An 11880-nucleotide genomic window follows, 5' to 3' on the forward strand; every position below is an offset into this window, starting at 1 on the left:
ATTTCAGCCTGCTTCACTCGAGGTGTGGAGCTTTACACCAGTTGCACTGCTTCTTTTAATTTCTTGTTGTCTCCATGTCTGTTCAAGCAGGGAGGAAGTTCAGTTTCTCAAGAGTAGCCTGACTTATGGGGGTCTCTCAGTTCCTCATTACCTCAGTGAGTTACAGAAAGTGGAAAAATCTCTGGAACTTGAAAATAATGTGTGCTTCTTGTGAGGCATTTCCCATCATTTCTGTACTGGATTTCAGAAGCATTTTAGGTAACCAATCTATTTTTCATAGGTGTCATTAGGGTATTTTATTTCCACGTATGTGGGTTTGTTTCACAGGTCTGTTTTTGGTGTCTGAATGAGATAGGAAAAGAAAAAACCTCACCCCACACAGGAGAGGAGATGTAAAAGTAAGTGTAATGATCTAGACAACTAAGATTTTTTTTTTTCCTCTGTAGAATCTCATGGCTTTATATTTTTTCTGTCTCAGCATATTTTAAACTTCACATGCTATGACATGGACTGGTGTAGATTTTGAGAAGTCTTCATTCACTCACTTCAAAACTTTTCTTTAAAACCTTCAGCATTTTTTTCTGGTCTTCACGACTTTGCTGTGATATCTGACAGGGATGCCAGATGGCCCAAAGAGGTAAACATCAAACAAGTAAAGAGTTCCTGCATCCAGCCCTTTGATGGTCTCTGTGGTGACGGCTCGCTGGAGATTCAGATCATAGAAATACTTGCACAGCACTTTCTCTGATTTGTGCCGAGATTCAGGTCCAGAGCACCTGTCTGCACTCTGCAGTTCCCTCCAGACCTGACCTTCCTCAATCCTTCTCTTGTACACACAGTACTTGCTCTTCTCTTGTGTTCCCAGCCAGGCAATGGTCACAGAGTTGCAGGTTCTCAGTTTACTGAAGGACTTGATTTTTAAGCTCTCTGGAAGAAGCGGGAATAAAGGCTTGTGGAAGTGGGGGGACACCTGTACTTTCACAGAAGAGTTAGATTCCTCTGTGGACCTCAGCTGCACCAGGTACGTGTCCAACAGCTTTCCCTTCAGAGAGAAATACTTCAGCCCTGAGATGTTTTCCAATGCCACTGTTTTGCCGTTCCTTGTTATGTGAACCCGTACTTGGCCATGACACAGCTGAAAGGAGAACTGCACTTTCTTGTGCCTCGCCTGGTACTGCAGGCTGTAGGATTTCTGCTTTTTCCCATCCAGGACAACCTGAATCACTTTGCCATCTTTCAGCTCGGTCACCTTGGGTTCAGGTTCTTCCAGGGTCCTTGCGAACGTCCCGGTGTAAGCGGCGCTGGCATTCGTAAGGAGGTTGACAACAAAAACATCAAAGTAATACTGGGTGCTGGGGCTGAGGTTGGGCACTGTGTAAGTGTTCTTGGTGCCCATGCAGATCTGCCGGACTTCCCCACTGCTCACTTTGTTGATGATGCTCAGTTCACTGTTGGACAGGATCATCACCTGCTGTGGCTCAAGAAGGTAGGGAGAGAGGGACAAAGCCAGTGTAGGTGGCAGCTTCATTCCAGAGGACCTGATTGCTGTCTCAGCAGCACATAAGCTCTTGTAGTTGTGCTTCTCATTGACTAGGAGACAGTACTGGATGCTTTCTCTATGTTGCAGGACAGAAGGACTGTGTTTCCAGGTCAGAGTCACTGTTGTATGCCCAACTCCAATAACATCTATGCGTGGATCCATTGGGAGCTCAGGATAGAGGTGCCCAGATGTTGTGTCAGTGGTTAGGTACACAGTAATGTGTGTGTCTCGCTCAGTGGATAAGAACTCCAGCATGTAAAGGGCAGAATGGGAAGACATACCCATGTAAGTCTCTACAGAATTTCCCTTGTAGTTAAAAATGGTGGATACCATGCTTGGGGCCTTCTGAGATTTTGAGACCTCCTGTGTATCATGGTCACCTGCAGGCAAAAAGCAGACTTGTAACTTCTGTTTTAACCAGCGTGAAATAAAGCACATCATATAAGTTTTACTGTTCATATGTTAGGGAACATCATATTTTCTTCTTGAAAACAATAATTATAACTAAAAATATGTTTTAGTAAAAGTATGTTGCTACTGGCAATTTATTAAAATAAAATTTGAGAAGCTTTTATTTTCACTGTGCAGCTGTAGAATTATGTTTTCAAAAACACTGTTATTATGAAACCACAGATTGCAAAAGCTGAACTTGTATCATGCCTGATGTCCCTACAATTTTCTTCTTCCATTAGCTGTCCCTTAGGGTACTTCACTTTGAGGAGACTCACTCTTTCTAGAATAGGGGCTTTCTTTGGATTAGTTTTGTGCCATTGTCTCTTTTGAAGAAGGAAAACATGGGAGCATAATTTGAACTTGATCAGGTGTACCTGCTTGAAAGGTAAGACTTGTTAATGGCAGCTTTCAGATTCTTAGTTTGAAACATTAATTCAAAAAATCGTGCAAGAGAAAGGAATTGCCTTTTAGGCTACTGGCAGTATAATGCCCACTGCCATGGTGGATGATAATCCTAGAGGAAGAAATGGATAAATCTTCTCCTCTTTGCTGTGGGGAGCAAATGATTGTCTCAAGTGACCTAAGCCACAGAAAAAGAGCTGAGGCAGCAGGGGGAAGTTTGGCCCAGTACAAAGAGCTTATTGAGCTGATCTGTGTGCAGCCTCAAAGACCCACAGTTGTTCCCAAATATTAACCTTAGATGTAGAGTTTTTTTCACATATAATCCTTAACTTACTTGAGTTGAGGGCAAAATCTGATGGGTTCCCCTGTTTCATCCATGGAAACAGGGTGAGCCCATGGCAATTTACAGGAGAGGGAAGTGTGAGATGTTTAGGCTTGTGGGGAATTTCCTGTGACACAATTACCTGTGAGTAACTTACACTTTTTTTGCCTCTGCTTTGACAGAGGTCTTACCTTGTGTGCTGAAGGTCTTACCTTGTGTTTCTTTTCCTGGGAAACTTGCTGAAGCCTTGTGCACAAGTATGCTCCATTCGATGGGAACATCACATGGGGTCACTGTTATTGTGAAAGGTGAAAGGACTCTGCTTTCTTCCAAAACAAAGTAGTACCTGTAAATGTGGATTAGAAAGAGGGAAAGTCTCAGGCAGTTCAAGTTTGCATGAGATGCCTTGTAATCAGCTGCTCTGATGTGGTATTGAAATGATTATTGCTCTCTGAGGTGCATCCACACAAAGGGATGTGAATGCCTGAAAATCTTCAGCTGTGGGAGGAATACATGCTGTGGGTTTTCTTTTTTTTCCTAATGATTAATATTTGCTGAAAGCTTTGTTCATGTACCTTAGGCAATATTCTTCCCTCTGAATTTTAGCACACTTGAGGTGAATATCATATCTCAGTCCTGAGCTGGGGATTTTGGATGATGGATATGGTTTAGCTTGAACTGCCTTTTAGATAACCCCCCCATTACCTAACTCTGGGGAATTTGGTACACTTATCCCCAGGGTTTCCTGACTGGAGTTTAGTGAAGGCTCTTAGACCCTATCCTCCCTCACGTGTGCTTGCATATCTAGGTCTTCCCGGGTGTCAGATGAAGCAGATGTAACAGACTGGTTTTAGCCAGTCCTGAACAGTTGTAGATGTAAATGGCAGTTTCATCCAGGCCAGTTCTACCTTAATTGCCTTTGTGTCAATTTGCTATGCATGAGCAGTGCAAAGTGACATCAGTGTCTTTGGTCAGCTTTGATTCCTGCCTAAAAAAAGCTCAACCTCCTGTCTCACTCTGTTTATTTCTGTTGTTTTTGTACAGACTGTGTATGGCCACAGAACTGTTTGGACTTGGGTCACTCACTCTGCACTTAAATGAAGGCAATTCAAGGGGTTTTTTTGTTTATTAGGAAGACAAGCCTAGTCATTATGGATAGATCATGTAAGCTTAGAGGTCTGGCTTACTTTCAAGATATGGCTACTGGGCCACATTCTTGAGTCTTTTACTCTAAGCCAAAACTTGCCATCTCTTGGCTTTCTGTTTGGATGACTGGGGTTCGTAAGAACCTTACCTGATCATGCTAAATTCGAGGGGTTTTGCCTCCTAATTGCAGTTGTAATATGCCCCAAGAGCACAGAAAAATTCCCTTGTCTCTGAGATTTCAATACCCCTTTTCCTTTAACAAGGAGAGCTCCTTGCTCTTGTGAGCATCATCACATTATATAACATATTGCCATGTTCCAGTTTCTGTGTGTGCAATTCATGTGAAGACTAAACCATCTGGGCTCACCCTCTGCTCCATGACCACTTGGGTCTACGTCAAAATCTGTATGTGCTGGTCACTGCCCAAAGTAGAGTCAGATTAAACCCCTTGAATTGTTCTCTTCCCAAACAAGCAGATTGATCTTTGCTGCCCAAGATATACAGCACCAGTTGTAATATCCAGATCACCCACATATCCAGGTATGGCAGAAAACTTTGCAGATATTTTGGGGAAGCAAAGAATCCGTGGAATTTCCACATCCGAAGTGTTTTTGGTCTTACCAACAAAAACACTTCCAAGCATGCAGGACACTGGCAGAAGTTTCTCTGAGAAGATATCTGTGCAGATGTTCTGTTGATTTTGGGGATAGTTAATTTGCTAGGTAAAATTGTATTTTACCATGAAGGTAGGACAGCTGATGTCTCTACAGTCCTGAAGCCAGGCTGTTTGTGGCACAACTGTTTGCTGCTCGGGTTCACCCACTGTGTGTCTGCTGTGCTGCTGCTCTGACAAACACCACAGAAAGCTGCCTGAAGTGTGTACATGAACCTAAGCATCACCTCAGAGGCTCATTCCAGATTCTGGGCAATGGAATGACACTTGAGCAATGGGCCTTTTTCTGTGAATTCAATGTGCACTGATAGAGCTCTGCAGGTGCATAGAGATTCTTGGCTTGTGCTGGTAGTGTGCAACTACCAGTGCCACAGGGAAGTCTCTGAGAACAGGAGTGGCTGATCTGCTCTTACCTTTTGGGTATATCCTTCATCAGGTGAACTGTAGTTTCCTTACCATCAGCAAGTATCAGGGAGTGGTAGAAATTGAAGAGATCAGTCCTGAAGCTCTGTTGGGAACTGGTGGTAGGTGCTTTTATGGAATGGCACAAGCAAGCTGCCATGAGAACATGGAGAGGCAGATAAAACCTGAGCCAGGACATCTTCAATACTGCAAAGGGAGATGACAAAAGTGAATCGAAACTGCTGTCACTGGGGAGAAAATAGTCAGTGACACTCTCTGTGCCTTTACTGGTATTTATCATAATCACAGCAAGTTAGGCATTCATAGAGTGCCAGTCTCCATTTTGCTAAATTGCTTAAAGTTCACACAAATATTTCTCAGAGGAATTCTCTATAAAGATTTAATGGCAGAAGCTGCTATTAAGTCTTTTGTTACAGAAAATATGGTCAATGTAGCACAGGTACAATATCACAAGACAGTTATAAAAAATCTTTTACTGCTGAAAGAATGAGTGGAGAATTACACCAGAAATATTTTTTTTTGTAGTTTATAGTGTTCATTTCCTAAATTTCAAGGCTGAGCTGTTTGTAATGGAGCTGTCACTTTCAAACTCACAGGAGGTCACTATATCCCAAACTCTGCTGCTGCTGGTCGGTCGGAGATCGTTGAATTTTTATTTCTCTATGTGCAGAGAAGAGGATCAGCATGACTTATTAAGAGTTGTGTAAGATACTTTTAGATGAAAGGTGGAGAATCCTGGATAAGAATCCCTAAACTGATACTCAGGAGATTCTAAGCACTTTGTGTATCTCATTTGGAGGAAGGCTTTATTACTGTAGGGCAGTACTCTTGTTCTTAGGTTTTTGTATTGCCCATCATTTTCATACCTGCATCACTTCCAGCCTGTCTCAGCATTTGCTGCTCACAGGAACAACTATATTGTACTCACTCTGATGAGAGATTTTTAAAAAATCAAGTGTATCTGTGTTCCCAGGAGGCTTTATTATCAGCTTGGCATCTATGAGAGAAAAGTACACAACCAGTCCCCAAAATCATGAGCAAATGCTGACATTATTTCTGATGTTATTTAAAAGGTTGTGTACATTGCCCAAAGCCACACAGGCAGGACACTACGGTTAGGAGAAGGAATTTGACAGTATACTACTGTGTGAGGTTACTGATTATGCTTAGAACTCTTTTGTCTGCCACATCCAGTTTCAGAAAAAGGAAAGTATGGAAGTGGAAAGGGCATAGACCTTTAACACAGGTGCCAGCTGTAGCTCAGGGATTTGGAAAGCAGAGGGAGCTCTGTGAGCAAGATCCCTTTTTTGGGGGAAAAGTAGCTTATTGCATCTTACAAGCAGCAAAGAGTAAATATCCTGGTTAAATATGATTATTGGCTAATGATAGAAAAGAACATAAAAGACAAGGCTCAATTCTTTGTAATTTTTACTTGTTTCTGAGATCAGCCCTTTCCTCATGGTGCCTGCAAATGTGCACAACATCTCAGGCAGTCAAATCTACAGTTCAACAGACCCGCTATCCTTTGCAATTAAAGTGACTTTATAAAAGGACCTGTTCCTTTTTAAATCTATTTCAAACATGCACATTTAAACATACTATGGAATACATCTGTAGGTTCTTATGTACAAAATCTGCGATTCCCAAAGTAAAGCACATCTTTAGTATCAGTGAGATTATTATGGAAATTATCACTGCTAGATCATCTGAATGTCCCTCTCAACATCCAAATAAAGTTGATATATTCTCTGCCTGTTTGTAATATTTTGAGCACCTGGTTGAGGGCAGGATAAAACCCTCATCTGAACAAGCTGAAAGAATGGTTAAGATTTCTATATCAATTCCATTTTTAGTGTTCTTATAACAGAGCTTTCCTTATGACTCTGAGTCACTTTGCCACTTTGTTATTCTTGTAGTCTAATAATAGCTTACAGATTTAAAACATAACCCCAAATATTTTGTTTTACCTTTGATAGTGGAATCTGAGTTGCTCTGCCCCTTCAGAGAGGATTAAAAAAAAAAAGTCTTTCTGCTGTTTAAATGACAGGATCTTGCAAACCACACTGATACCACAGCAGCTCAGCTTTTCTTGTCCAGGAAAACAAACAAACCAAGCGATCAACAAACCTATAATCAGCTTATCCCAAAGAGAACATCATCCTAAAGGCTGTGGTAATTTTCACCCAATTACACAAACAATATATTCTCAGACTCTTGGAAACATGTCACACAAAAAATACTGTGCTTACCTATTGTGTTCTTGGCCAGATGATCCACAGACCACTTGCCCTCTCTGCCGAAAAAGCATAAAATGAAACAACATAGACTTTTCAGATCTCTGTAGGCACATGAAAATCAAAACTGTGCAACCAGTTTAACAGGACAGAACCGATTTTTCCATATGGCTCTTCAGCAGGCATAGTAACTAAAATACTTGCAGTATTCCAAGAAAAGTAAAAAAAAAAAAAAAGGAGGGGGGGAACTCCCAAACAACAACAACCAAAAAACCACCAGAAATGTGGTATTTTCTTAAGTTGGGTGTTTTCAAAGGTTGTTTTAAACTTGCATAATTCTAAAATCTTCAGAGTGGTGACTGTTGCTCCTTCAGTTCTAGAGTTCCTGCTGGAGGGCTGCGCAGCAGTTCGGCTGTGCTGCCTCCAGACCCCCGGACCCTGCTCCTGCACAGAGTGTCAGCCAGACTGTTGGAGCAGCCTAATCCCGGCAGTGGCTGGCCAGGGAGCAGGTCTTTGACTGAAATGCACAGTGAGGAGGAGGAGGAGGGGGTGAGATGGCGAGAGGAGCAAACACTGTTAACCCTTGTTAGCCCTTAATCCAAGCCAGCCAGGGGTGAACCACTCTCCTCCAGAAAGCTGGTTTTGCACAGGCAGCTGGATTGCCCTCCCAAGGAGTGTCCAATCTCCTTGCCCACAGCAGAAGCTCCTGAAGCTTCAAACAGTTTCAGGTGCACTGTTTTTCTAGTGTGTTGTTTTATGGCTCAACAGGTGCTGACTTACAGAAAGAAGGGAAGGCAGAAAAGCTGTAAGAGGAGGAATGCCCTGCATTTTTTTAAGCAGACTGGAATTAGCAATCCTTTGAAGACTGTCAGGAATGAATCTATTGAATAGATCTGAGCGGTTTTCTTGGCTTGCAGAGGCTGTGTAAGAAAGAAACTCCAAAAGTGTTTGGGGGAGTATTTCTGATGTGAAAGCAGTGTGCCTGAGGGAGGAGGCAGGAAAAGGGTGCATGAGAAATGGCTCACAGCAAGCCAAACGCTTGCTTGTTTGGGCTACAAAGCAGTTGTAGCAAAGCCATGGTCCTTTTCAGGCCACTCCTGCTGAGCGAGAGCAATGGATGGCCAGGATTCACAGGCTGCTTGTGCTTCTTGGCCTGAGATGTCGGGAAAGACATCCTGGGATCGTCCCTGTGGGGATGTCTGCTCTGAAAGGCAAGCTCCAGGAGCTGCATGAGCTTCCAGGCAGGCAATTTCCAGGGGGTACAGACAGAGTATAGTAGGGAGGCTAGGCCTTTTATTTATTTTTAAATAAAGTCTCTTGTTCGGTGTTTGAAGAGGGTGACTTGCAGTAACCCTTTACCATTGTCTTCCTGGATTTGGAGATATATTATTTAAGCCATCCCTAGGCTGAAAATTTGCTAAGAAGAGGGGCAAATGAAGGAGAAATAGAAAGAGGCTTTGACAGATCTCGCATAGCAGATCCTTCTGAAAAATGTAAATTTGCTCATCAACTGATGCAAGGGAGAGAAATACAGTTTGTTTATTCTCACTGCAGAAGGTGGCAGGAATAATTACGATGTTCATCAAATGTTGGCTGAAAAGTTTTGCTGAGAAACTGGGCTTTTAAAAAGGGACAGCATGTGGGAGCCTTGCTGTGTATGATCAGAATATTGGCACTGTGGAGCTAGGAAGGGACATTGCAGGATGTGCGCTGGAAAACTAGCAGAAGTAGGATAAATGGCAAATGGGATCTTTCAGACAAACCATCACTCTGGTGTGAAATCCAGAACAGGTAATGTTTGTGCAACAGATCTGGGAACTAGCCAAAGTGTAAGTCCCCAGCCAGAAGCAAACTGTTCCCCTAATGGGAAAGAAGCATGAGAAAGAGGTGCTGCAAAGTCCAGTAAGGTCCCAGAGCAGGCCTGGAAGAGGGAAATGTAGGTCAGATGAAGTGCATCAAAAATGTACTCTGAAAACAGGGCATGAGAGAAAAAAATCTTGGCCGTAGTATATGTGCAGGGGCTACAGTCTGGTTTTGCTGAGAATTTGGAGAGACTTCCACTTTGGTGGAAGTCAGCAGGGACAATTGTTGGCTAGTAACCAATGTTAAGTAGTAAGATCTCTGGGCAGGGCTCAGAAGCAGATGTCACTCATAACTGGTAAAATCCTTAGTCAATCTGGACACAGTGGACATGTTTGTTACAGAAGGGATGGACTCATTGTCTCATCCCCCCTTTGCCATTGGGACAAACCATTACCCACGGCACAGATTCAGTTTCTAGGGAAGGCAGCGGGAGTCTCTGCTTTGGCCATCATTTCAGCTGTGGTAAGCCAAGGGCTTGAAGGAGCCCTCTGTTTACCACTGAATAAAACAGGAGCAAGGATGTCAGGTGAAAGAGGCTGGTGATGGTTTCAGTATGGAAGCAGTCCAGTTCTTCTCTCAACAGTTTCTCACATACTTCCCACATGTGTCTGCTTGCAGGCTTTGCTGGAGTGAGATGCATCATAAATTGAGAGGTTCACTGAAGCAGCATCAAAAAAACTCCAAAGCAGTATTCTCTGTGGAGAAAGTTAAGAGCTAAATTCATGACTTGTATAGCTTGATTGAACTCAGAGCTCTGAGTCAGAACAGGCATTAATCAAACCCTTGATTTGGCACAAAATTGATACAACAGCCTTCTCACTAGAAAAATGTCTTTAATGAGCAGGCTCAGAGCTGAGTTGACTTTAGATGGGTTCAGAGATCCTGCTTCTGTTCCAACCCTGCTGGCCATCCACACCTTTCACAAATGTGAGAGATGACCACTTTTGACACTGGAGACTTGATCTATACTCAGTTATGCAGTGGCTCTGCTAAAAGAACAGTAACACTAAAACGAAGGAGTGGCTTTGAAAAGGGAGCAAGAAGTCAGACCATCAGGAATTCAGCTTGAAGCTCTCAGAGATGCTTCAGATGTGCATTTTCCACAGCTGCAGTCCCAGTTTCTGTATTTGGGTGAGGGATTCTGCAAGCCAGAGGAGTAGTGTCCTGTGGTCCTGGCAGCACACTGTTACCACAGCACTCCCTGCCCACAGCATTTGGTTTTCATGGCATGCCTTGCAAAAAGGATGCTGCACAACCAGCCCTGGCTTGCCACACAGAGCACACCTGTAACAACTGTATCACACCTGGCAAGGAGATGCAAAAGACTGACCATATGTTTCTCTGATGAAGCAATTCCACTGCCCTGGCAACCTACCTTGGAGCTGGTGGGGTCACCTTCATCAGGAATCTGCATCTGTGTGAAGGGCTGGGAGAGCTTTAGAACTCCATGGCAGTGTGATACATGGGAGACTGGTGACAGGTCTGCATGTCTTCCCCTCTACTGCACAGCTGTAACTCCGGCAGTTCCCAAGCACAGACAACTTCCTTGTGCCCCCAGCCCTGCCCCGGGAGTTCTGTTTCATGAAACCCTGTAAGCACATTAAAAATGCACGGGAAAAGAGAAATCTAATCTTTCAGTTATGAGATAAGTAGTATTCTCCCTTTCTGTCCTTTACATGTGAACACTGAGTTTTGGAATTGTTAGTCTTTGGTTCCCAGCTGCCTGTCTGCCTGCAAAATACCTTCTGAACTCATTTGTACGTTTAAACTGTCTTCATAACCCCAAGCAGGAGTAATGGGATGTGTCATGGGGCAATTATAGCATCCGCATACATTTTGCATTTTTCATGGCTGCAAGTTGCAATCTATTCCTTTCAGCAGGAGAACTTCTGTCTTGTCCTTCTGGCTGTGAAAAGCGGGAGGGGAAGTGCAAATTTCTGTTAAAATCCCCTACCAGGTGAAGGGGTTGTCCAAATCATTGCTTATTTCAGAAGCTAGTATGTCCTTGAGAAGTTAATGTACTTCTGATTAGTATTATTGCTCAAAAGAAATCATCTCAGATGCACAGCTGGGCTCTAGAAAGAATCACACTTTCCTTTGAAGCTGTGAAAGACAAGCCTAAGCAAAAGTCTGGCACTTAAGGCCTACCGAGGGTACTGTGGTTGGGCAGCTGCTTTTATTTCTTCCAGGTTTTGTCAAATCTGGGCAATGCAAAAGCACTCAAGGGACTGTCTGATAAGAAAAGCCCCTGTTCAGAGGCATTAGTAAGCAGGAGAGACAGGGAATTGCTTATAAGTCAAAAGCAGACTTGAAATTTTCCTGCAGCCTCTACCCAGGTGAGAGCATAGGAATAGTTTGTTTGGGAGGCTGGTGGGTTGTCCTGTACAGAGTGATTTGTAGGATAAAAAGCCAGTGACCTACATCGTGGACCTACAGCCCCCATCACAGCATGTCTATGCTGAGAAGTTCTCCAGGGAATTTTACAGTGATAAATGCTGTATCTACTAATGTTTCATGAGTTTTTGCTTAGCAGTCCCTCCCCAGGATAAGATGCTGGCACTTGAAAATGATCTTTGTGCTGTTGAAACTAAAGATGGTCTTGAAGGTTCTTTTACTAAGAAACAAACTGAAGATTATGGATATACAATTGTTCCTCATTGTTTTCATATTCGATATTTATAAGAATGGTTGTAATTAGTCAGAGGAGTCTGTTAAGAGATGATAGATATGATGCAGGGGATATTTCCTGTGCAAAGCTCTGATCTTGCAGGATGTGTGAGATTGCTTTGAGGTTGCTATATCCATCTTAATGGGAAAATTCCTT

The 11880-nt window shown here is 43.0% G+C and overlaps 1 protein-coding gene across 1 annotated transcript; it reads right to left on the bottom strand.

Annotated features, from left to right (window-relative positions):
* Positions 1–313: 313 nt before the first annotated feature.
* LOC113972763 (protein NDNF-like) lies at positions 314–7697 on the bottom strand. Its single transcript, XM_027694140.1, has 4 exons — positions 7209–7697; positions 4950–5145; positions 2930–3063; positions 314–1920 (listed from the first exon to the last, which is right to left on the bottom strand). The coding sequence occupies exons 2-4, from the start codon at positions 5135–5137 to the stop codon at positions 569–571; spliced, it is 1674 nt and encodes a 557-aa protein (XP_027549941.1). The 5' UTR covers positions 5138–5145; positions 7209–7697; the 3' UTR covers positions 314–568.
* Positions 7698–11880: the final 4183 nt, after the last annotated feature.

This window comes from Neopelma chrysocephalum, unplaced genomic scaffold, assembly GCF_003984885.1.
Source record: "Neopelma chrysocephalum unplaced genomic scaffold, ASM398488v2 Primary Assembly neopelma1_96, whole genome shotgun sequence".
Lineage (NCBI taxonomy): Eukaryota > Metazoa > Chordata > Aves > Passeriformes > Pipridae > Neopelma > Neopelma chrysocephalum.

Bases quoted from the DNA above. Each gene is read 5' to 3' on its own strand.
- LOC113972763 (XM_027694140.1), bottom strand. From the start codon at position 5,137: ATGTCCTGGCTCAGGTTTTATCTGCCTCTCCATGTTCTCATGGCAGCT. The intron at 3,064-4,949 runs GTAAGAGCAGAT...CCACATTTACAG, and splicing joins ATGAAGGATATACCCAAAAG to GTACTACTTTGTTTTGGAAG. The intron at 1,921-2,929 runs GTAAGACCTTCA...TTTTGCCTGCAG, and splicing joins CCCAGGAAAAGAAACACAAG to GTGACCATGATACACAGGAG.